At 36.2% G+C, this 26019-nt stretch overlaps 1 protein-coding gene across 1 annotated transcript in view; it reads left to right on the top strand.

The window, feature by feature from the left end:
* The window catches only part of LOC136852204 (secreted frizzled-related protein 3-like), a 34393-nt gene extending 8374 nt beyond the window's left edge, over nt 1–26019 (top strand). Inside the window, exons 2-9 of the mRNA XM_067126649.1 lie at nt 4997–5995; nt 6772–7038; nt 8180–8273; nt 8896–8925; nt 9828–9896; nt 21250–21415; nt 22303–22408; nt 23848–26019. Coding sequence (XP_066982750.1) covers nt 5729–5995; nt 6772–7038; nt 8180–8273; nt 8896–8925; nt 9828–9896; nt 21250–21415; nt 22303–22408; nt 23848–24114 — 1266 coding nt within the window. The 5' untranslated portion in view covers nt 4997–5728 and the 3' untranslated portion in view covers nt 24115–26019. The remainder of the gene's footprint in view (nt 1–4996; nt 5996–6771; nt 7039–8179; nt 8274–8895; nt 8926–9827; nt 9897–21249; nt 21416–22302; nt 22409–23847) is intronic.

Below are 26019 nucleotides of genomic sequence, written 5' to 3'. Positions count from 1 at the left end.
GGAGGAAGTACAGAAGGCTGTTATTTATCAGTTAATTATTTCTAGATCAACGGACTTAACAAAATAATCCACCACCCACTTGCTGGCTAACTGAATATACGGTACATCTGTTAAGTGAAAGTCATGCTGACGCATTTCTGCATAAGAATATTTGACAGGGCAGGAATATAAGATTTAGGCCAAATGCCAAGCGCTGGGAACTATGAGGTCATTCAACGCTGTAGGGGGAAATTGAGAGTAAAGTAGGTTTTCAAGGCGCAACAGGAGGAAAACTTCGCAGTTGCACCATGAAACAATTGTTAGGAGAGGGTGGAAAGTAAGATGGCAGCAAGAAAATATGAACGGAGGTACAGTAAAAGGAGTGCAAGGGGTTGCAGCTAGGGACCGAAGGGACGCTTCAAAGAACCTTAAGCAATCCGTACAGTGCACCGCATGAGGTGCACTGATGGCGCTATCCCCCCTACGGAGAATCAATTTCTCTGGGCACAATTGGGGTATCTTTTTCTTTATTGCCATTTACCTTGTGATAAGCACTCAGTAATGTTAGTTATCAGCACCACCAGTAATTCTATTTAGTGTCTATACCACATCTGTCATTATGGTTATAACAGTTATATAGATATTAGTGTGGCAGTCTGAACTTTTTCCTCCTCTCCCTAATGTATTCATTACTGTGATATATTTGCAATCTGTGTATCTTTATAGCCGTAAACTAAAACAAAGCTATTGTGTTTTAAAAGTCGTTAATGCGTGTATATATATATATATATATATATATATATATATATATATATATATATATATATGCATTTATATATATATATATATATATATATATATATATATATATATATATATGCATTTATATATATATATATATATATATATATATATATATATTTATATATATATATATGTATATATATATAAATGCATATATATATATATATTGCATTTATATATACTGTATATATATATATATATATATACATATATATATGTACATTTATAAATATATATATATATATATATATATATATATATATATATATATGTATATATATATATATATATATATATATATATATATATATATATATATATATATATATATATATATATATATATATATATATATATATATATATACATGAAAATAAGAAGGCCCATAAAACACTATTTAAACGTTGAAACCATATATTTACCATATATTTCTGGGCACTTGTATTATGTAGTTTCTTTGCATTTACTCCCATTAGTTCTACTTTACTCTCTATGCACCCATTCCCAATAATTTTGCTTTTTTATGCATGTAAATTATATGTTCATTCATTAATCTACAACACTCAGGACTAATGTTATTGTTAGTAGGTTATATGTCGTAATATGCATGATAAATTATACGTTTATGCAGATATATACAGACAATACATTTTTTTATATTTGCTCTAGTATGTATGATTTATATACATTCAGGAATACACGTCATTCACGTCTCAGGTATCTTTGTATGCCAAGCTAGACATGAAATTCCCGTAGATTGCATATTTAGGTTTTTTTTTTACAGCAATGGTAAAAATCATATACAAAGATCAATCACTTTCTGAGAAGAATGGTCTTTTTTGTCTCCCTCAGTAATAATAATAATAATAATAATAATAATAATAATAATAATAATAATAATAATAATAATAATAATGATCAGAGACTGAAAAGGTAGATACGATAGTGCACAAAATATATTCATATAGCGCAGGTAAAAAGTAATAATGTACGGCTATATCCAAACTTTGTTGATAATAATAATAATAATAATAATAATAATAATAATAATAATAATAATAATAATTGGTTTCTGTAATAGATGATAATAATAATAAATGGTGACTATCGTAATTCCCATCCCTACATCAAAATTTTGCAGCAAGAAAAATAAGCAAACAGAAGGTTGGCCATAATTCCCCTTGTTTCAGTAGTCATGGTTAAAAACAAAATAAATAAAAATAACGATCCGGAGAAGGGTCTAAAACAGGGGAAGGGTCGTGTAGAGAGAGAGAGAGAGAGAGAGAGAGAGAGAGAGAGAGAGAGAGAGAGAGAGAGAGAGAGAGAGAGAAGGGTAGAACTGCCTTGTGTTATGACACAAGTGGCTCAGGTGTCCCGTGTGATTAGGCCTAAGGTTTCAGAGGTGTGAAAAACACATGTCTGTCCCAGGGAGCCAGTGGTGTTGGGTTACCTTGTTAACACCTCCCTGGCCTCTCTCTCTCTCTCTCTCTCTCTCTCTCTCTCTCTCTCTCCTTTTCATTTCGTTGTGAATTGTGGATGTTATTCAGTGTTATTCATCTTACTAATATATTTTGTTGTATTGATTGTATTTTATACACTGTTTTATTGTATTATTATTATTATTATTATTATTATTACTTATTATTATTATTATTATTACCTTTTCAGAAGACAAGAATTATGGAATTTATTATTATTATTATTATTATTATTATTATTATTTTATTATTGTTATTATTATTATTATTATTGTGACCCTTTGACAGAAGACAAGAATTTTCAAATTTGTGGAATCTATATTTATTATTATTATTATTATTATTATTATTATTATTATTATTATTATTATTATTATTATTATTATTATTATTATTATTAACCCGCCGATCTTTCCACGGTTACAAGCAGTGAGTAACCACCGGAAGTAGAGTAATCAGTAGCATTCTGGTGCGAAAATCATTATTTAAGTGACCGAGACTCTTCACACTACCTGTAGAAAAGCAAACACTAGACTCAGTGCCAGTTTGCCCGCGAGCTTTCCGCTGAAGCGATTGCTAACTTCACATTGATGAGGCTACAGAATTTTCTGTGTCGTTCTGATCTTCCTTTTCTCCATCAGTGATCGTAAACAACAACGGGAATAATAACAGATATGAGCTGAATTGAATTGAATACAGAATTTAGGCCAGAGGCCAAAGCACTGGGACCTATGAGGTCATTCAGCGCTGAAACGGAAACTGACAGTAAAAGGTTTGAAAGGCGTAACAGGAGGAAAACCTCTAAATTGTTAGGAAAGGGTGGAAAGTAAGATGGAATAAAGGGAATATGAAAGGAGGTACAGTAAAAGGAATGAAAAGGGTTGCAGCTAGGGGCCGAAGGGACGCTGCAAAGAACCTTAAGTAACACCTACAGTGCACTGCATGAGGTGCACTGACGACACTAACCCCCTATGTGGAATAACAGATAAGAGAGAATATCATTAGTAATAAAAATTGAAATTCATGATTTTTCGCAATGGTTCACAGTACAGAGAAAGTAATAATAATAATAATAATAATAATAATAATAATAATAATAATAATAATAAAGGGGAAAAATAAGTTCATTGTACACAACGTAGCAAAACCAACGAAAACCTTAGAAAAATTTATTACAATAATAATAATAATAATAATAATAATAATAATAATAATAATAATAATAATAATAATAATAACGAAGAGTAAAAATAAGTTCATTGTACACAACAAAGCAAAACAAAATAAAAAAATGTACGATAATAATAATAATATAATAATAATAATAATAATAATAATAATAATAATAATAATAATAAGAGTAAAAAAATAATAATAATGACAATAATAAGTATAAAGGACAAAAATAAGTTCATTACACACACAGACAAAAAAAAAAAAAATTCGTTTGAACTTCACGGAAGTCGAGTTCAAAGATGAAAGCGGCGGAGGTGCGAAGATCCCCGTCAGAGGAGCGAGATAAGAGAGGGTATTTGAAGGCAAGTCTGTCCCCCCTCCCACCCCCGCCCCCTCTTTTTGCTCGCACTTGACCTGAAAATATGACATCGCTGGATGCGAGCTTCTCTCTCTCTCTCTCTCTCTCTCTCTCTCTCGACATGAAAGGTCTCCGAGTGGTGTTGATAAAAATGCTTGTGTAGGTCCTGACACTTCTGAAGTGCGGTTCATTTTTAGTGTGTGAAGTTATAGACGTATATATATACATTATATATATATATATATATATATATATATATATATATATATATATATCTATATCTATATCTATTCTATATAATATATACATTCATATATATATATATATATATATATATATATATATATATATATATATATATATATATACAGTATATTGTATGTACAATATAATGGTATTCTATACATACATGCATACGTACACACAGACATCTATATCTATATATATATCTATCTATATATATATATATATATATATATATATATATATATATATATATATATATATATATATATATATATATATATATATATATATATATGTACAGTTTCCAAAAAAAACAATAGTAACACCTGCAAAACAACAATATTAAGAGTTGTGGTAGAGACATAAATATGATTAATGGTGGCGATCCATTTAGCTGACATTACTGAATAGTAATGACAGTGGCAAAGTCAGTATAGAAGCTATGGCAATAATAATGGCAGCCAGTGCATTTAGGAGTAAAAGTCCATTTAGGTTAATGAAAATAATCTTTTTTCCTTTTATTTCTCAAGTACTGTCTGGTTTTATCCATTATGTATGATATTATGTTATCTATCCATCAAAATTATTTATCACCAAACATATGTAATGTATTTTTGGTGTGCTTACAGTTTCCCCTTAAATCGCCCTTCCTGCTACTCCATCTACCCTCCCTTCCACTCCACTAACTCCCACTTCATTCCTTAGCTGCTCTTTCATTAAGGGATATGACTGAAATAATTTCATATATCAAATTCAGATGTCAACAGTATATGCTATTTATTCTTGTCCCGATACTCCCTCCACCTTTCACTCCCATATTCCACCCCCTCCCCTTCAGCTCTCTCTAACCACCCCCGTCCCCACCTCAACAACTCCATTCCAAAGCCCCTTTCATTAGAGATGTTTCCTGAAATATTCTCGGGAGAGAGTAACCCGAGCCCGTCTTTCCTTGCAGAGGCGCCTAGCAGAAACCCGACGCCAACCACTTCCACACCGCAGCGACTACCTGAATCCACACATCCCCACGATGGATCACGGTTACCTTGGTGACATGTCCGTGTCACATCAAGCGCTGTGACAAGCTCCGCCTCACCCTCTTGCTACTCCAACTCCTCCTCCTCCTCCTCCGTAGCAGACGAGCTGCGAAAGGTCCTCTCCCTTCTTGCTGGCCTCGTCAGGGATCATGTTTTGATAAGGAATTTCGAGCTTTCTGCTTCTTCTTTCTTTTCTCGTTGATTAGTTTTTTCCTCTATTTATTGCGGGCCAGGTGAAGTTAAGTCAGTCAGTCAGTCAGTCTCTTCCTACAGGAACTGCCGTCTGTTCTGCATCTTTGCTTTTCTTTGGCTAAAACCTTCTTCTTTTTTTTTTTTTAGTGGATGTCCAACTTTTTCCTTCTCTGTGTTGCCTCCGACTTTCACGATAATTTAGTGAGTCCAACCTTCCTATATTCAGCTATTTCATTTTGAGTTCTGGTTCAGCTACGTCTCAGAGTCTTGACTGGTGGTTGACAAATTATCCGTCAGCCAGAGTCCTCTTCAAACAAATAATAAGTTCAGTGGACTGTATGACGTCTTTCTTGTTAAGGTAAAACCATTCAAAGACGAGAAAATATCAACGTCTAAACCCAGAACCTTTGAAAAGAAGCGATTTATTCACCCTTTTCGGTAGTTGGCGAGAGCTATCGGAGATGGAGAGAAGCGCCAACCCTCTGGAGGCCAATGGAGAAACTAGACATATACATATGCGGAGGCTGAATACCCGGTTGTTCGGAAGGGCGGCTCTGATGCTGCTTCTTCTGGGACTGGTGAAGGTAGTGGAGTGCCAGTTTGGGTCGCAGTGCGAGGAGATCAAGATACCCATGTGCCGCAACATGCCCTACAATCTGACGAGGCTGCCCAATCTTCTTCATCATTCCACTCAAGAGAATGCCCAGCTTGCAGTTGATCAGTTCGAGGTTAGTGCTAAAAATTCTGCTGTACTTGTTTCGTCTTTCTGTAACAGTCTTAACTGTTTCACTTTAGACTGTAAGACTGGAAAGTGTCGTGCACCGACGTCTAGTTTTTTAAAATGTTCATTTCTGATTATTTAGTTGCATTCTTATCTCTTACTTAATTCGTTTAATTATCTTCATTTCTTACACCTTTTACACATATTTCATATACTGAATTCCATTCAGCAGAATATTTTGTCTAGATATTGCATTTTGAATCTTCCTCGATATGTATAATAGTAAATAAGAATATGATAATAATAAATGCAGTAAAAGGATAAATAATAACGATATTACCGTAAATAACAAATAACGGTAGAATGAAATAAATGATGACATAAATAATAAATGTCAATAGAAAAAGCTATATATGGTAAAAAAATGGAATATCGCTGATGATCTGTTTTTCTTATAGTGAATATAAAATATGAAATAATTAATTAATGAAATAAGGGTGATAATCTATTCTTTCCCAGAAATAAATGTGATATAAACTAGTCTCATATGAAAATGGAAGCATACTGTAGACTTATTAGATTTTCTCGATGATGAAAAATAAAACAAATAAAACAAAACAGTGGAATGTCCATAAAATAAAAAATAAGTAGTATTATATAGTAGGTAACCCTGAAATAGAATAATTGGTAGCGTCTAGTAATAAACGACTTGGTATCACTAAGCAGCCATATTTGATTTTTATTAAACAACTCAACTGAATTACGTTCCTTCGCCATTCGCAGCTTCTGCGCTGGACGAAATGCTCCGACCAGCTGGAGTTCTTCCTGTGCTCGATGTACGCCCCCATCTGCACCGTGGAGTTCCTGAGCGAGGCCATCCCCCCCTGCAGGAGCGTCTGCGAAGCCGCCAGGAAGGGCTGCGAGCCCCTGCTGGCTCGCTTCAACATCCCCTGGCCCTCCAACCTCGAGTGCACCTCCCTGCCTCTCTACGACCGGGGCGTCTGCATCACGCCGGAGGCCATAATCTCTCCCTGGTATCAGTTTGCTAAGGTTTGAAAATCTCCTTTCTTCTGTTTTTGCTGAGAGGGTTGGTGGGTATCAAGCCTTTTTCTAAGTTTTTGAAATCTCTCCTTTCTTCTGTTTTTTTTTTGACTCTGAGGGGCGTATCTCCTGGTGGGTATCAGAACCTTTTTGCTAATTTTTGGAAATCTCTCCTTTCTTCTGTTTTTCCTGATTCTGAGAGGCGTCTCTCCTGGTGGGTATCAGAGCCTTTTTGCTAAGTTTTGGAAATCTCTCCTTTCTTCTGTTTTTCCTGACTCTGAGAGGCGTCTCTCCTGGTGGGTATCAGAGCCTTTTTGCTAAGTTTTGGAAATCTCTCCTTTCTTCTGTTTTTCCTGACTCTGAGAAGCGTAGGCCTATATCCTGGTGGGTATCAGAACCTTTTTGCTAAGTTTTGGAAATCTCTCCTTTCTTCTGCTTTCCCTGACTCTGAGAAGCATATATCCTGGTGGGCATCAGAACCTTTTGCTAAGAAATCTCTCCTTTCTTTGTTTTTCCTGACTCTGAGAGGCGTCTTTCCTTGGGTATCAGAATTTTTTGCTAAGTTTTGGAAATCTCTCCTTTCTTCTGTTTTCCCTGACTCTGAGAAGCGTATATCCTGGTGGGCATCAGAACCTTTTTGCTAAATTTTGGAAATCTCTCCTCTCTTCTGTTTTTCCTGACTCTGAGAGGAGTCTCTCCTGGTGGGTATCAGAACTTTTTTGCTGTTTTGGAAATCTCTCCTTTCTTCTGTTTTCCCTGACTCTGAGGGGTGTATCTCTTGGGCATCAGAACCTTTTTGCTAATTTGAAATCTCTCCTTTCTTCTGTTTTTTGACTCTGAGGGGTGTATCTCCTGATGGGTATCAGAAATTTTGAAATCTCTCCTTTCTGCTTTCCTGACTCTGAGAAGCATATATCCTTGGGCATCAGAACTTTTGCTAAGTTTTGGAAATCTCTCCTTTCTTCTGTTTTTCCTGACTCTGAGAGGCGTCTTTCCTGGTGGGTATCAGAACTTTTTTGCAAAGTTTTGGAAATCTCTCCTTTCTTCTGTTTTTCCTGACTCTAAGAAGCGTATATCCTGGTGGGTATCAGAACCTTTTTGCTAAGTTTTGGAAATCTCTCCTTTCTTCTGTTTTTCCTGACTCTGAGAGGTGTATCTCCTGGTGGGCATCAGAACCTTTTTGCTAACTTTTGGAAATCTCTCCTTTCTTCTGTTTTTCCTGACTCTGAGAGGCGTCTCTCCTGGTGGGTATCAGAACTTTTTTGCTAAGTTTTCGAAATCTCTCCTTTCTTCTGTTTTTCCTGATTCTGGGAGGCGTCTCTCCTGGTGGGTATCAGAACCTTTTGACTAAGGTTTGGAAATCTCTCCTTTCTTCTGTTTTTCCTGACTCTAAGAGACGTTAAATAATGTTAAGGTTTTTCTTTCCAGGCCTGGGCTAGGAAGGGATTCTAAAAAAGACTGAATAATGTAAGTTTTTAAGGATTCTAAAATTATGAATTTCTATGATCAGTCGCGCTAATGTTATATTATTACCATGTTACTTTTCCTCTATTCTTTATCATTTCTCATTGATAATCTTCAATGTGAAGTTATTATTATTATTATTATTATTATTATTATTATTATTATTATTATTATTATTATGAGATTATTATTGAAAAACAATGTGTAATAAAAATCCACAATTTATATAGTAGATTTATTATTATGTAAAATAATCAGACTTTCGACACACTTTCCTTAGTAGATTTAAAATAATAAATTATAATTGTGGGTTTTTTACACATTATTATTATTATTATTATTATTATTATTATTATTATTATTATTATCATTATTATTATTATTATTATTTCTCACCAACAGATGCCGCGCCCAGGCAAGAGGCAGTTGAAGGTAAGATTATGTTATCAGTTGCTGTCGTGATTAGTAAGTTAAGTGGGCCTTATGCCAGTAAGGTCCCGTTAGTGAAGACAAGGTGCTAAAGTGAATAAAAGGCCTGATGTAGCCCTCTGAACTCAACCTCCCAATCGAAACGAGATTTTCTTTATTAACCGAAGTTTTTATGGGAGGAATTAAAAAAATAATTTTTTTTTTTTTTTCTTCAGAACTATATAAGAAACCCATATTCAGAGAAAAATAGGTAGATGAGTTAATAAGGGACTTTGTCTACATTACAAGGTGTCTAAGAAACTCTGACATTTAGTTTTAGATTATAATATGGACATTCATAAATCCTAAGGTGAAAGACTTACTCAGATATGTTCAGACATTAACAGATAAAGAAAATTTGGTATTTTGAAAATAGGGATGGAATATACTGATTTCGACAGGGAAGGATAAATGCAGTTATTTTATTCTGTGGTTCCAAAAGTCAAGGAAAAATACTCCAGTTATCTAGGGAAGGTTTTCTTACCTCATCGAATCTGTGTTAAAAACATTTTACGTCACTGATATTTTTGTCCAGTTGCTTATTAGACACTAGATTACTTAACTGATTCACAGTTACAATAGTCATCAGACCACGGGAATTGAAATGTAAAAAAAAATGTCCCACTAAAAAGCTGTAGAAACTAATGAAAACATGTATTTGTTAAGATTTTCAATGCATATGTTTCAGCAACATGTGTACACAACCCGTGGACGCTCAGAAGTCGACTGATGACGGTTGGCTGATTCAGCTGTCATGACACTTCAAGTTCCATGCAAATGTATCGCATCAAAATGTTGTATTTTGTCATTATAGAGCCATGCATTCTTCATATGCGTCTTGTAACTCATTGATCTTGTTCTTTCAGCTCCCTGCGAATGCGGAAAGCCAAAGAAGTTGAGGGAAAAGCTCTACAAAGCTCGAAAATTTCATTACGGTAAGAGGGAACTGCTTTTGCTGACAGATTATGATGTCAACCGCCACGGTAGTTGGCGATTAGTCAAGCCCAGCCACCCGTAGTACATAAAAACCCCGACTATGGCCCTTTATAACTCTGGAAATATTCAACCGACCGGGATGAAACTGTGGCTTTACAGTCTTCTCACTAAGGTCTCTAATCGTGTAAAATTTCATCGAAATCCGTTCAACCGTTCCGGAGGTCCAGATATCGATTTTTGGCGTTCAGGGGATGTGGCAGCAGGTGGGTGGGTGAGGGGCCTATCATATCTGATTGAAAAAAGACTCCTGCTTCTACTTTTCGCTTCCATCATAATTTATCAGGTTGCGGAGTAAAGCCCTACGTCCTGTCCCTGACCTCCAGGTGCCCCCAGATCCGCTAGTATATATATATATATATATATATATATATATATATATATATATATATATATATATATATATATATATATATACGTATATATATTCTCTTGTACATACATGTCGTGTATGTATGTTAATCCGTAAATACGTACATACATACACATACATTTATATATATAGTATTTATTCATAAGGCTTCCCAATACATATTTTTTATAAAAATTTTTACACCGGCTAAAATTTTATGCACGCGGCATTTTTTTTTTTTATATCGTGTTTCGGGCTGGCTACCGCTCATTTGTTACTGCCCAACAAGACAACAATTCAAAATCCCATAGATAAGATAACAGAATTTAGACCAAAGGTCAAGCCCTGGGACCTATAAGGTTATTCAGCGCTGAAAGAGAAATTTACAGTCAGTAAGAAGGTTTGAAAGGTGAAACAGCTGGAAAACCTGGCAGTTGCATTGTGACACAAACGTTAGGAGAGGGTGGGAAGTAAGATGGAAGAAAGAGAACATGAACGGAGGTACAGTGAAAGGAATGACAGGGTTGCAGCTGGGGGCCGAAGGGTTTATACTTGTTGATGTTATTCCTCGGCCTAAGCAATTTGTTTTTGCGCCTCACTTCCTAGCCCTAACTTCTGGTCTACCCTCCTCCCTCGGCCTCAGCAATTCTATATTGAGTTTGCTATACCTCAGCTTAAGCAGTTCCTCAACTCTCCCGTAGGTGCACTGTAAGCATTACTTAAGGTTCTCTGCAGCGTCCCTTCGGCTCTGAGCTATAACCTCTTTCATTCCTTTTTCTCAACCTCCCGACGAAGCTCGCTTAGCAAATCTATTGGCCTTTATAGTACGAACAGATTGGATGCGATTGCTCACATAATTTTCAAACCAAAAGTTGACACTGACTATCTTTTTCCTATCGGAGTTTTGGTGATGAACACTATCAAACGCTTTGGATAGATCCAATAATAACAGGAGTGTTATTTTATTTTCTGTTTTCATTTGTTTTATCTGTAATCTTAAATAGCGCAGTTTCCGTTGAAAGATTAGGTCTAAAACCATGCGTCAGCTAGTAAGTGGTTTGAGTCAAGGAAAGCCAGTATGGCAATTATTTTCTCTAGTATTTTAGAGATGACAGGCAACAGGTAAACTGGGTCTATGGTTTCCAACGTTTTCAGTCTCCACGTTTGTAAACGGGAACTGCGTAACAATTGAACAAGAACGCAGAAAATATTAACTGGCAGAGAGTCAATTAAAAATCGAAACGGAATTCCGTCAGATCCACAAGAATTTTTAGGTCTCATATATTTTGACAAGAATCCGAGTATCGACATCAACTGGCCGAGGTCTGAATTTATTTAATGTAAATAATGTGGAGAGCTGATCATAATGGTGTTGATTGATATTGCAGATATTTTCCTGCGATCTGGAGTACCTATTCTTTCCTATATTAGCAAAATATTAACATCACCCTCCCTCTCCTGAGCACCGATGTCTACTTTGTCAAGTAACCCAGGAGACATTTTATTTAGAGGTATCAATTTATTGAAGACATTCCATGTTCCCCTCATGTTACCCTGATATTTAAGAGAACCTTCCTTGTAACAGTTTTTCTCCTTATTAGACAACATCGTCTCGACGTTTTTCTTCTCCTTTTTGTAATTATTTTCAACATTTGGGTCTTGTCTATTTAATTTAAATTCCATAGTATCTTCTCTCAGTCTCTCTGCATCTTTAATTTTGGTGTCGATCCAAGGGGCAGGAGGGCTTCTCATTACTTTCGTAATGAAATTAGCACAGACGTCCAAATAATTCATAAAATTAATGTTAAAGTATGAACCTGATAGTGTACGTCATCAGTAAATAAAATTGTATTTAAGGAACAGCAGTCATTTAGAAGGAGTTTACAGATGTAATTCTGGGGATAATTCTCGAGACAGCGAAATGTCTATAACAGTTGGAGGGCGCTTTTCTTTTCTGATAATATTTGTTGTTAAAAGTTCATGATCCTAACTAAATTGAATTGAATATATATAGAATTTAAGCCAAGCACTGGGACCTATGAGGTCATTCAGCGCTGAAATGGAAATTGACAGTAAAAGGTTTGAAAGGTGTAACAGGAGGAAAACCTCGCAGTTGTACTGTGAATCAATTGTTAGGAGTGGGTGGAAAGTAAGATGGAAGAAAGATATATAAAAGGAAGTATTGTAAAAGGAACGAAAGGGGTTGCAGCTATGGGCCGGTGGCACACTGCAAAGAACTTTAATGCCTATAGTGCACCTCATGAGGTGCACTGACGGCACTAGCCCCCTATGGTGAAAGTGATCCCAACTGAACAAGGAAAGGCATCGGAATGTGTAACGAAATTAGGTCTATAGGTAATAATAAGATCCAAGAGTTGAGGAGGTAGTTTTAATACCAGTTGGCTTTGTTGCCAACTGGCTCAAGTGGAGGATTTTAATAATGTTTCCCATTCTATTATTTGGGGAGAGAAGGTTGTCATTGAAGTCGCCCAGAATTAGAGAGGTTTGTTTTTCAAACACATGGAACCAAACCGGTCAGAAAGTGCAGGAGGTGCACCCTACGGGAGTTTCATGGATAATTGAGAAATAAATGGTTATTACCCTGTACTGGCGACGTATTAAATTGAATGGAATACGAAGTTTATGCAAAAAGCAAAACGCTGGGATCTATGAGGTTATTCAGAATCGAAGTGACCTATTAAACGGAAATCGTTAAAATTAAATGTTTTTGATAAACTTCGCATCTCAAAGCTTTATGTGGTCAACCAGATCTGTTTGCCAAACGACCTCCGCTCCCCCCTCCATACTTTTAAAAACGCTGTTCAATTGAACAAGAATTTAACTTCAGTATTTTAGAATTAATTTACAATAAACTTATTTTCACCTGCGTTAAATCCTATATTTAGCTATGTAGCTTAAGACCTTTCTCCATGGAAGTGTAGCTGACCATCAAATATCAAATCTTCATGCTAATGAATGGAAATAGTTTTTGTACTAGCTCTATGAAACATTTATTTAGAAATAATATTCTGGAGTTGTAAAACTGCGTAATTAAAAATTTTTTTGCTCCCAATACATTTAACGGGCCTCTTGGTATTGTACATTTATTAGTATGGAGTCAGATTTCAGCTCGTTGTCCTACAAATCAGCTGAGGGCATTCTAGTTCTCACAACCAATACCCAAACCACATTCCCACTCTAAGTGTTGAACAAATGGAATTTTCAGCAACTCCATGAGGGTGTCTTACATTAATTTGCTAACGTTTAAAATTTTATATAGGCTTTTCACGTGTGTATTCACTCACACGTAAATACTGTTAAACAATATGTTATGTTTCTAAATTAAGTAATTTTTACTTTCAACATCTGTAATTATATGGATGATAAACCAGATCCTACATACTTTGTTTTCTGTTATAACAATACCGAGGAAGTAGTCAAGAACTGAAAATTAAAGACTCAATATTTATTAATAAAAAAAAAAACTATTACAATACACAGGCAAATTGTAGGTTTACGTGTGCAGAATATCCGAGGAACCTAACTTCCAAACCTATCAGGATTTTAATGACAAGCGCAGCATGGAAAATTTAGAATTTAAATGACTAGACGCCTACATCTATCTTGTCGACTCTTTGATCCCTAGAAAGATCAGCCTAACAAAGGCTCGCAAACCCGCCCGTGTCTGCACTCTCTTGAATTCTGGTTCCTCCAGCAAGTTTGTAACCTGTAACAGAAAAACAACTGCAGCAGAAAATGTTCTTAGGGTAATTACAACTCCGTAAAGAAAACGTTAACTCTAATATTTCTTGAAATAGGTACGATAACTAAGGATGATTAGCTTATGAAAACCACCAATTACGTTTCTCCAATCAAAGCCCAAAATAAGGCCATTACCCACTGAAAACTTTTAACCATCTGGAGTAAGATTATCTCGTACATTTTTTACCATAATTATGCTTTACATTTTTTACCATAATTATGCTTTAAGACTGTTTAACATTCATTTATACTTTACAGTGCTACTCTGCTTCTGACGCCATTTAAGGTTAATTTTCTCTATACGTAGAAACCACTCAAAATTTATATATAAATAGAAAACGCACTACTCTGAAAATCGCCAGAATCAAAATTAAGATAACCCACATACTATGAACAAGAATTCAGGTAAAAGTTAAAGAAACTGCTGAACTTCAAAAATAAAGCAACGAATTTGTGTAATGTGAGCTCTTGTTAGGGAGGAAATTATTACATCATAGATCAGTTTTGCGACTAATTGTCAAAAAGACTCAACAGCTACCTTAGTAAACTGCATTTAAAAAGGTGTATTGGTACATGCACTAACTGCCTGATGTCATTTTAAAACATCTCAGGTGCTATATAGCAAATACGGATCATTATATTAATGCGTACTTCACATATTCAAAGCCTTGTTGGTGGATACCATTGGAAACTCAGGCCTTGGTTATGGATAACGTCCCAAACTCTCTGCCTGTGTTCATGAACAATCCTTCTGATCATGGACAGCATCATAATTGTGCCTATAGTACCATTTACTCAAGTGTTCACGGATAACCTAACACGCATTTGACAGGGATCATGGAATATAATTCATTGCCCACGTTCATGGATGACATCACAAAGCTATTGTCAGTATTCGTGGGTAACATCACAAAACTATTGCCAGTGTTCATGAGTAACATTGCAAACTCATTGCTTGAGCATGAGTATCAAACTTATTACCTGTGTTCATGAGTAAAAAACCCAGTGCTGGTTGTGTACGCAGAGTACAACCCAGTGCTGGTTGTGTACGCAGAGTACAACCCAGTGCTGGTTGTGTACGCAGAGTACAACCCAGTGCTGGTTGTGTACGCAGAGTACAACCCAGTGCTGGTTGTGTACGCAGAGTACAACCCAGTGCTGGTTGTGTACGCAGAGTACAACTGCCAGTACAACCCACTGCTGGTTGTGTACGCAGAGTACAACCCACTGCTGGTTGTGTACGCAGAGTACAACCCACTGCTGGTTGTGTACGCAGAGTACAACCCAACCCACTGCTGGTTGTGTACGCAGAGTACAACCCACTGCTGGTTGTGTACGCAGAGTACAACCCACTGCTGGTTGTGTACGCAGAGTACAACCCACTGCTGGTTGTGTACGCAGAGTACAACCCACTGCTGGTTGTGTACGCAGAGTACAACCCACTGCTGGTTGTGTACGCAGAGTACAACCCACTGCTGGTTGTGTACGCAGAGTACAACCCACTGCTGGTTGTGTACGCAGAGTACAACCCACTGCTAGTTGTGTACGCAGAGTACAACCCACTGCTTGTTACGTACGCAGAGTAAAACCCAGTGCTTGTTATGTACGCAGTAAAACTCGGTGCCTGTGCTCATGGAGTAACAATGTTAGCGGATAGCATTACAAATACACTGCTTATGCTATGAGTAACCCAATAGTATCAAAACTAACCAACATACCTGAAAACCTGACTACACCCCACTCAAAGTAAACATATTCCAATTATTCTATGCAAAAAATATCCATGACAAAATGTCCATACTTGCAACTATTAAAAAAAAATTGCTTTCGTGCTGTCTGTTAACAGGAGCTGAAAGTTCCTAGCTAAAAGTTACTGAAACTTCATAAAACCCCATCTGCTAACAGCAGAATTCCAAACATTACTCTGGCCAATCTGCCTGGGGAAAGTTTTGCATGGTTTTGATTAATTTCGAGAGATTAGCTATTGGGTAAGCAAGCCTTAACATCGTAAATGACCTGTACATTTAGGGAGCTTCCTATAACCCATATAACCAGAAATTTTCGGTTGCGAGAAGGAAATACCAATTAAGATTCCCCTGAAAAACCTATTTAGTCCAACGCCAACTTCATGCTTAAAAATTTAAACTGGGGCAAAACCTTTATGAATATTGGCCAAAACTTATCTGACTTAACCTATCCACAAACTTAATCCATTTTCAGGAAGCTAAAGTCCTAAAGCAAAATATACTAAGACGCCAGACTTGTACATAAATTTATTTGGTTTTAATACTGAATATTGCAGTTTGATGGCATAAGCATTCTTAATTTCCTCAAACCTTAGGGAGCTTTTGCAAACTTGGGAGATAGCCAGGCACATTTAAACACCTAATACCTATCTAAACTTACAAGAAAACTAAGCAATAGATTAATAACTTATCACCTGAAAGAAAGTTTTGATTAGTACAAAACCACCCAAGAACCTGCATAGTAGGTCATACGACCTACTATACAGAACATGGGGGCTCCCCCACCCCTATAGGGGCACCGCCCCTACGGGGTGGAGGATAAGGTTGTATATACAAGTATACAAGTATATACAAAAATAAATTTGTTACAGAAATTTTAAGTAAATTTATGACAAATTTAAAAAGTAAATCTATGACAAAAGTTTAACCACAAACATTAAATTTGTTACAAAAACAGTAAATTTATGACAAAAAAATTTGACAAAAAATTACAAAACTAACCTTGGCGGAAAAAAAACCTCCATACATACCTGCTGCTAAAGAGAGCAGCTGTATCATGCGTGAAACTTTACCGGTAGAACAGGACCTCGAAGTCAAACTCGTACCAAAAACATCCTGGAAAAGACAACGCTTTAGAGCTGTGTGTAACTTTATCTAAATCTTGTAAATTTTGGGCTTTTACTCGCGTCAGGTATGCGTAAACGCCCAGAAATAGTTATAGTGACTGCCAAATATTAGTACCAGACTAGACACGCAGCAGGACTCGGAAAGCCCAAGAACAAATGTACAATATTAGCAATAAAGTTCCAGTGTTACCTTGCAGAAGCCCGGGGTTTATTAGAACTTTACCAACGAAGTGGCAACGATCGAAGGAAATAAGCGCCAACTGTTGTCTAATCGCGTGATAAACGGTTTTTTTTTTCGTAAAAACTTCACAACAGGACCAATTACGATACTATGAATTAAGGAGGAATTGAATACGCCACTCCCGTGGAAAAAAAAGGGGCGACTTAACAAACTCCTGTCAACCGCCTACCGCCCGGAACGACGTTACAGTGGAAGGCCCGAATATTCAAATGTCGGAACTCGAGCGTTGTTGTCATTTGCCAAGGACTCTAAAGTCTTAGCAGTGTCTTGCTTCTTGGAACATGACCGAATGCGGTCTATGGGTATCCTTGAAATCGGTAAGTTTGCAAGCATTATTTTTATTTCCTACTCCCTTCTTTTACTTGTCTTTCATGGAGGTTTAAAATACAGCATATGATTAATAGATTTTCCTGAACGTAACTCGTAATTTCTTTTAGGGCTCACGACATAATTTGTAGCATAAGCCTGTCGCATAATTCTTTTCATCACTTTGATGAAATAACTTTTAATTCGCCTGGATATTTTGTCATAACGATATATAATGAAATATTCTATATATACATATATACTGTACATACACCACATACACAAACGCACACATATATATATGTATATATATGTGTGTGTGTTTGTGTACCGTATAACTGGATACATTACACAAAACGTGCTACACTCGTATATGATTCGCAACCAAGTACAAATGAATTTTACTATAATTAAACGTACTTTAGCCCTTGCATTATTGCTGTGAGACTGATACCTGAGTTTTTATGCAGGATATTTATATCGTTTTTTTTATTTATGAAATATCCATGAAAATTCCCGTTTTGGGCATTTGTTTAAAATATTTCTATTAATTTTTCGTTTTCCTTTTTCACGTACAAACGTTTCATGTATATATATATATATATATATATATATATATATATATATATATATATATATATATATATATATATATATATATATATATATATATATATATATATATGTGTGTGTGTGTGTGTGTGTATGTGTGTGTGTGTGTGTGTGTGCATAGTAAAACAAAGTGGCTACCAGCAAGTCTCATAGACTATAAAACACTTAGCTGCCATCAGCTGAGCCACTGTTATGTTGGGATTTCATTAAAAACATCTGTTATGCAAAGGTGTGCAGCCTGCAAGGTAAATCCCTTGGTACTATCAAGTACTTGGATCCCACCTTCGTTTGTGACTTTTATACAGTATTTATACAGTATACACATATATACATATATATATATATATATATATATATATATATATATATATATATATATATATATATATATATATATATATATAAATTGTATAATTATGCGGCAAACAAGCTGAGCTGACCATCATCACGGAGAATCCACATAGGTCTAAGATAACTATATCTGAAACCTAAATTCCTTTGTTACCACATTTTTCTCGATCTACGACGTTGCCAATGCAAAAAATTACTGAAATCACAGGCAAAAAAGTGATGAAATCACAAAAGGGGTAGTAAAGCCTAGCCACGACAGAGAGAGAGAGAGAGAGAGAGAGAGAGAGAGAGAGAGAGAGAGAGAGAGAGAGAGAGAGAGAGCCATTCCTATGAAAAGGAGAAATAGCAGGCTTTGAAATACAATAAAAGAATTCGCACTGTTCACCCGGGACCTTGAGTGGGTTGAGTACCCGGATGAAGCCGATAATGGCTATCAGGAAGCGTTAATAGCGTTGTCTGGATAGAATATTAGCTGTCTGTCCGTTATCTGTATCTCATTCTACTTCCTCACTGCCTGATAAACCTTTCATCAGCTTCTACTTCTTTTCTTTCTTTTATTTTTTTATTTCTTCCACCTTGCATTCTTACATGTATGTTGAGTGCTAAGGAATGTCTTCAGATATCTCTGAAGGTTGTGTAATCTTTATCTTCGTGCTTTTAAAGAAAAAGGTATATGAGGAAAGAGTGACTTGTCTTTGGTCTCTTGTTTTGGTCGTTGTATTACTTGTTTGCTTGTAGCCTTTTGCGGTTTGTTGTGATTCACAACCTGATTAGCAGCCTGAAGCCATTTTCTACTGTGTGTTATTTTTTTTACCTCCTCTCTTGGCTTTCGTACTTAATTGTGGCACACTGCCGCTCACAATAGACTACTAAGGTTTGTAGCAATTTTCTGTAACGCTTCTTGCTTAATTTTAGCCTCAGACCTCATTATAATCCATTGCCATTTGCAATAGACTTTTTGAAAAAAGGAGAAATGTAAACGAAAGATAACCTTAAAATAAATGGACCTCATAATTTTATTTTCTCTGTTTGTTTTCTGTTTATTTGTACCTTGTTGCCTCTCACAACGGGATCCAAAGATCTGTTGCAAGTCTATAAGCGTATATTTTGTGATAGGGTTGTATATGTTCTCTTTTAAAAAGGGTTACCAAGCAGAGAAATAACTAGATTGGTTTAAGGTTCTGAATTTACCCTTGCAATGAAAGATAAAACTGGTGATAGTGACCAGCAACACTTGTAAATTAATCGTACCTTTATCATCTGAACTGATAACCTCTTTTGTAACTTTTATAGCTTTTGTCACTATTTGCCAGAAAACGAAGTGTGAACTACTTTCCCGTCGGGACACTTGACAAATTATTTTGTAAAAGATTTAGAATTTGGCAGAAATGGTTTGAAAAGTTAAGTAGACCTTAGTTTTACCAGACCACTGAGCTGAGTAACAGCTCTCCTAGGGCTGGCCCGAAGGATTAGACTTATTTTACGTGGCTAAGAACCAATTGGTTTCTTAGCAACGGGACCTACAGCTTATTGTGGAATCCGAACCACATTATAGCGAGAAATGAATTTCTATCACCAGAACTAAATTCCTCTAACTCTTCATCAGCCGGCCGGGGAATTGAATTCGGCTCATCGAGTGACAGTCCGCAGCCCTACCGACTCACCCAACAAAGAGCTATAGAAATGGTTTGATATGCATTGTCTGCAATACACATAGTTATGGTATATACCACTGGCGAAAATATGCTGGAGTGGTGTTTCATAAGATAATTGTGGCTTTATGAGACCCTGGTGCATAGAATTTCAGGATCTCATAGCCCACGCTTTTCAAAATTTCATTTCACTTCTAACAGGTATTTGTTACAATAATTACACTTTTCTTCAAGTAACAATGAACTTTTCATCTGTTCTCAAGCTTTTGCAATGACCTTGCTTCCTTCCTTCCATCACCAATTGCGTGATTCACCTTTTCTCTCACAGTGTTGTCTTCCCTAACATTTACTTCCAAACTCCCAAATAAATCAGCCATTCCCATTCTTCCAAAACCCTATTGAAAGTTCATTTCTCAATCTTCCTGGCTTCCACTGGCTGGCATAAGCTTACACTAGCTAGCATGTACTTTTATCTTTATCCTATAAACACTTTCAAACCAATTCACCAGTCTCTGCAGTTTTTCAGACTATCACCAGTGAACACCGTTTCATCCGTCAGCGACAGCACTCTGTTTCTCCGTCCTACATCAATGCATCTAAATCACTCTGCCTTCCAAGCGGTCTTTTATCAACGAATTCTTGCCTGAGATCGCTTTGTACACCTTATGAATCAGTCCATTATCTGAACATACGTTTAAATACACTTATATATAAATACACACTCACATATTCGTTTATACAAATACATATACGTATAGATGTGTATATATATAGATAGATAGATAGATACATACATACATACATACATGTATATATATATATATATATATATATATATATATATATATATAAAGTCTGCTAAGTAAAGGACGACAGACAGTCGAAAGGCCTCGCAGCACCCCAGTGTTTCCCTTTCCTTCGTGGATTTTATCTTTTATTTATATACTATATTCATCATGTTCCATATTTTCGTGATTCAGTTATACACTCACACACACGCATATATATATGTATATATATATATGTATATGTGTATTAAGACATGTGAGAGAGAGAGAGAGAGAGAGAGAGAGAGAGAGAGAGAGAGAGTGAGTGAGTGCACGCTGACCTTTATCCTCGGCCTACCTGACTAGAGCCTCTCTTGCAGTCATCCGAGGAACGGTGAAGAGCGTCGACACCTTCGGCAGTCTGACCTTGACCACGATGACCGTGACGGAGGTCGTGAGGGCTGGGAGGGTCATCGTCATCGTCGGGAAGGAGACCTACCTCTGGACGAACAGATCCTGCGAGTGTCCTCCGCTCACGCCTGACGAGTAAGTAGGAGATTGAAACGGGGACATCTCCGTCTCGCTTGCGTCCCTTGGCATTTGACTAACTGCCAGGTACTTTGTTCACTGCGTAACGGGAGTTTGCGGGACGTGCCCAAGGCGTTCTGGCTTTTTGTGGGGATCGAACCCAGGACATTCTCTGGGTCAGAGTTCGAGTTTCTGGTAAAGATACAGAAATACATGAACAGGCAAATTCTGTTAAAGCTTAATGTTCCATTTGCTATATAAGTAGTGAATCCTGTACCTGGTAGTTAGCAGACTATAGTGAGATGCCGCTAGGGTGGAGAATTGTAGGATAACACCTTTAGCTATCCCCTGTAAGTTGAAAAAAGAATATTTGCCACCAAACTATTGCAGCGAGTTGCTAATATCGATGGTAAAATTGAAGTTGCATGCGTCTTTGCTTGTGTGACATCCCTTTAATGAAGGTTTGTGATTCGAATTCTACACCAACAGGGAAAAGAAATATTAACTTCTCGGTGCAAAAGTCTGGAGGAAAAATACTAAAAGTGTCAGAAAACGTTCCCGTATGACGAAGCCTTATCGTATTGTGCGTGGCATTATTGGCAACAGTTCACATGAAGTAATTATTATGAGTAATGGTAACGGCAGCAGCATTAAAAGAAATAATTAAATGTATAATATGCTCTAGTGTTTGTCTAAAAATCTGAAAAATTCCCCTGGTTTCATAAACATGTTTGTCTGTCTAATTAAATATTTTGATGAAACTTTTCAAGAGATAATTTTTTCCACGTTTGTCTATTTGTGTGTAAACAGTTTATCTCGAGATTGGATGAACGAAAATGGCTAAAATCTAGTGAAATGTGCATTGGGTGACCTCCTTAGACGGTGAAATTATTCTTCTTTTTCAGAGACTACATAATCCTTGGGTGGGAAGACTCGGCCAATAGCCGACTGCTCTACCTGGATGGCAGTGTTGCTGTACCTTATCGAAGGAGATATGTCAGGAAGATTAAGGTAAATAATAATAATAATAATAATAATAATAATAATAATAAGCTTTATTTCGGCTCAGGGCCATATACATAGGATATACAAAGTGGAGACAATACAAAATACACAATCTAGATACACGAGATAAAATGATAGAAACGATAATTGGCAATATCCACACAGTTGCTGAAGTAGTAGCAAAGATAGTAATTATAATAATGGTAATGACAGTACTAATATTGATAACAGAAACAGATTGCATGCAATTGATTTCCAGCTAGGGACCTTGGGTGGTTACGGAAGTCAGGTCCGGAGGCCTCAATAATAATAATAATAATAATAATAATAATAATAATAATAATAATAATAATAATAATAATAATAATAATAATAATAACTTTTACCATCAGCATTGCTACTATTTTGATAAATGTTCAGGGGTTGACGCTGGTCTTTTGATCTGTGCGTTTTTAATTTTAATTTTTTTGTATTTAATATTTTAGTTTTGCGCAGACGTTCACTTTGCGAATGAATGATCTTTTAGGCTTTTGTTCCGTGTGAGTGTCTGTACATTTTGAATAACGATGATAATAACGGTAATGATAACCATAATGACAACAACCCACCAGGCCTGAGAAGTGGAACATGAGCAAACATCAAACTTAGGTTACATGCAGGTGACGCCTTTAAGAAGAATGTTTGAATTCAGTTGAATTTATGATTAATTTTATATTTGAACAGTCTAATTTTAAAGAATTTTTAATGTCATATGTAGGAGAAAAGAAAAGACAATGACCACTGCCATATTCATATTCAGGCTGCTTAGTTCTTGGAAAATTGCTTTTCGTTGATTTGTTTTGTACTGACAAAGATGATTAGCACAAAAGAGGTCCTCCAGTTTTTCTCTTACCCCCTTTGTATTTGTCCATACGATATATTTTTTTTAATTATCCATTTAAGATGGTCTTTTCATACTTATATATGGGTATAGAAGGCGTCAGGCTTTTCCCTGTGCAAGAAATGTGCGGGAGATTTTTGTCAAGAGCAAAGAACAGGTCTCAGAGTATGGCTTAGTTCTTACTACTCAGAGCCACCTGTCTCCACCTGTATGACATATTACCCTCTTAATAATGATCCATGAAATGATTTAAGCTTTGCAGATATGTACCTGTGAACAAAATTATCATTGTGCAATCTTTGCTGCCTCATGCATTGTTAATAATGGCGTAAAAATTCATTAAATCATAATAGCATTTTACGGACAATACTGACTCTTTTAGCCTATGATGTACCCTTTTTTTGCATGTTTATATCCAGGACAATTAGGATCTACAAAATGGTGAATTCTGTGGCTGTATATGAATTTGGACTAACTGTTTATAAAATTTGCTCAATGGTTTTTTAATTTGGCTTAACCGTTTATGACTTTTGCTCAACCGCTCTTCTACTACACCCCTCCACAGCTGTGGGAAGGCCCCATTCAGGCAACAACGACGCCCAGCCCAGAGCCTCGGATGCCGCCCTTCCCCAACATCACCCAGAGTTCCCTTTCCTTCTACCCCGACTCCATGCAAGTGGCTGACAGCAAGAGAGACATGATGAGGAGGAGAAACAGAGGCAACAAGAAGAGGAGGAGAAGGAAGAAAGGCAAGAGAAGAAAGAACAGGAGAAGGAGAAAGAACAAAGATAGGAATCAAGACAGGAATGTCACGACGACTCCAGAGAATTAGCGTCAGTGGTTGCTGCGACAGAAATTGTCCAGGATGTTCTGCTTTAAGTTATGGACGTTATGTCATGAAGTGTTGTGGGAATCGCTGACTCCTTTTGTGAAGTAACAGGTAAACTTATGATGGAAGACGGTGAAGAAGTTCGGCTTAAAATTAGTGTTGATGGAAATAGCAAAAGAGGGGAACCGCTTTGTAGTTTCATTACTTTTTACGCGTAATTTTCAATTTTTCGAAGCACAAGTAGTTCTGGAAAGGACAGCCTATATGTATTTTTATTTCAAGTATGAAGCAAACGGTGATTTGCAGTTGATTGCAATATAAGTCAGCCTGGCTTTTCTTTATGTACTTAAAAAAAATCTTGTCAAAAGATGGTGAGTACCAAGTCAGATCTGTGTTAAGGCGTTTTCATTTACTTCTCTTGATTTCAGCTTCAGTTTGGTCCCGTAATCTTTATTTCAGTCATTTTATGATGAAATTCGACATCTGTAAATCATTTCCTCTGGCTTGCTTTCAAGGAATATTATATTCGAAAAGTGTCACAGGGAATTCTCAGAAACGTTATGTCAAATGTTTCAGTAACTACTATGATGTTGTGAAATTGGCATGAGTGAGTTCCTAAGCACAACTATGGTTCTGATCGTTTGATGCATCCTTAAGAATCTTATTTTTAGTTGATTAATAGCGTATTTTTCGATTTGTAAAATCACTTTGGACTGACAGACTGAGATGCTGAGCTTCAGCGAAAATCAGAGAGCTGAGAACGTCTTGTCTGCGGCAAAGAATTCATCAGCCTTTTTTTCATTTTCTGCGGAGTCGGATACTTTCACAAAGAATCGTCTTCTTCTGTGTTTTCTGTGTAGCTAGGTAAAAGCTTTATTCTCTAGGTAATGCGCATTTCTTAATAGATTAATTACGCATAGACTATATTATTATAAACTACAATTCATGTTATTATCTAACATATTTGAGCTGTGATAATGTTTAGCTATGAGAAGGACTTCATGATTCTGAATCTTGTAAATAGTGAGACACATACCCGTATTCTAAGACTTCCATTTTCTATGTCGATTGATTGATCTGAGGTTAAACGTTGGCGTCGCCACTATCGAGATCAACAATAACGTTGTTTACTTTGAGAAATGCCACCCTTCCTGAGAAAGGTGGTTCCTGAAATGAACTTAATCTGTATTTTTTATACCTTTTGATTTGAATTTCGTTTTCTGTTCATGTCATTGATGCAGAAGTCTGAATTTTTCCCACTGTACAACACTTCTTTTCTATATGGCTAGTGTGTTTTATGTTGTCATTAACGAGCTCAGTTTTTTTTATTTTATTTACCCATTCTTTTCTTTCTTTGGCTGTAGTTTTTTTTCTGTTTTTGATATTGATAGTAGAGGGTTCTACTACTTCTTTTCCTTGTGTGGCTACTTTATATATCTTCTGTTTTTACTACTTTTATCCACTTCTAACCTTCGTATGTCTGCTGCTTTTTCTATTGTTGCTTAAGAAGTCAGAGTAAAGACTTCTCTCTCTTGACGCTTCTTTCTATTTTTGTCATACGGAACCGACTATTTTAATTCCTCTCTTCCTTTAAAGGTAGTTAACTGACACGTGATCCTAAAATTCAATTATCCTTAATCGACTTGAAAAAAAAAACAGCTGCGGAATTTGAAGTTATTTCAGACAGTCACTTGCGAGTGTCAAATTCATATTTAGGTTCAACTGTCCTATTAAAGAGAGCACTACTAATGGTAGATAGTTCAGTGTATTTTGTAATTATATGAAAGTGGTCGAAACTGTTGTTTTTAAGACTTAGACTTCTAAGATATATTTTGTAGGGATTATGCTGTGATATAGACTGCATTGTATTGTAATGGTGTACTGTAATGAATTTAAAGCCCTGCTTCA

This window comes from Macrobrachium rosenbergii, chromosome 25 (genome assembly GCF_040412425.1).
Source record: "Macrobrachium rosenbergii isolate ZJJX-2024 chromosome 25, ASM4041242v1, whole genome shotgun sequence".
Classification (NCBI taxonomy): domain Eukaryota; kingdom Metazoa; phylum Arthropoda; class Malacostraca; order Decapoda; family Palaemonidae; genus Macrobrachium; species Macrobrachium rosenbergii.
Note: the sequence above shows the minus strand (reverse complement) of the source record. Positions and strands in the feature narration are given on the sequence as shown.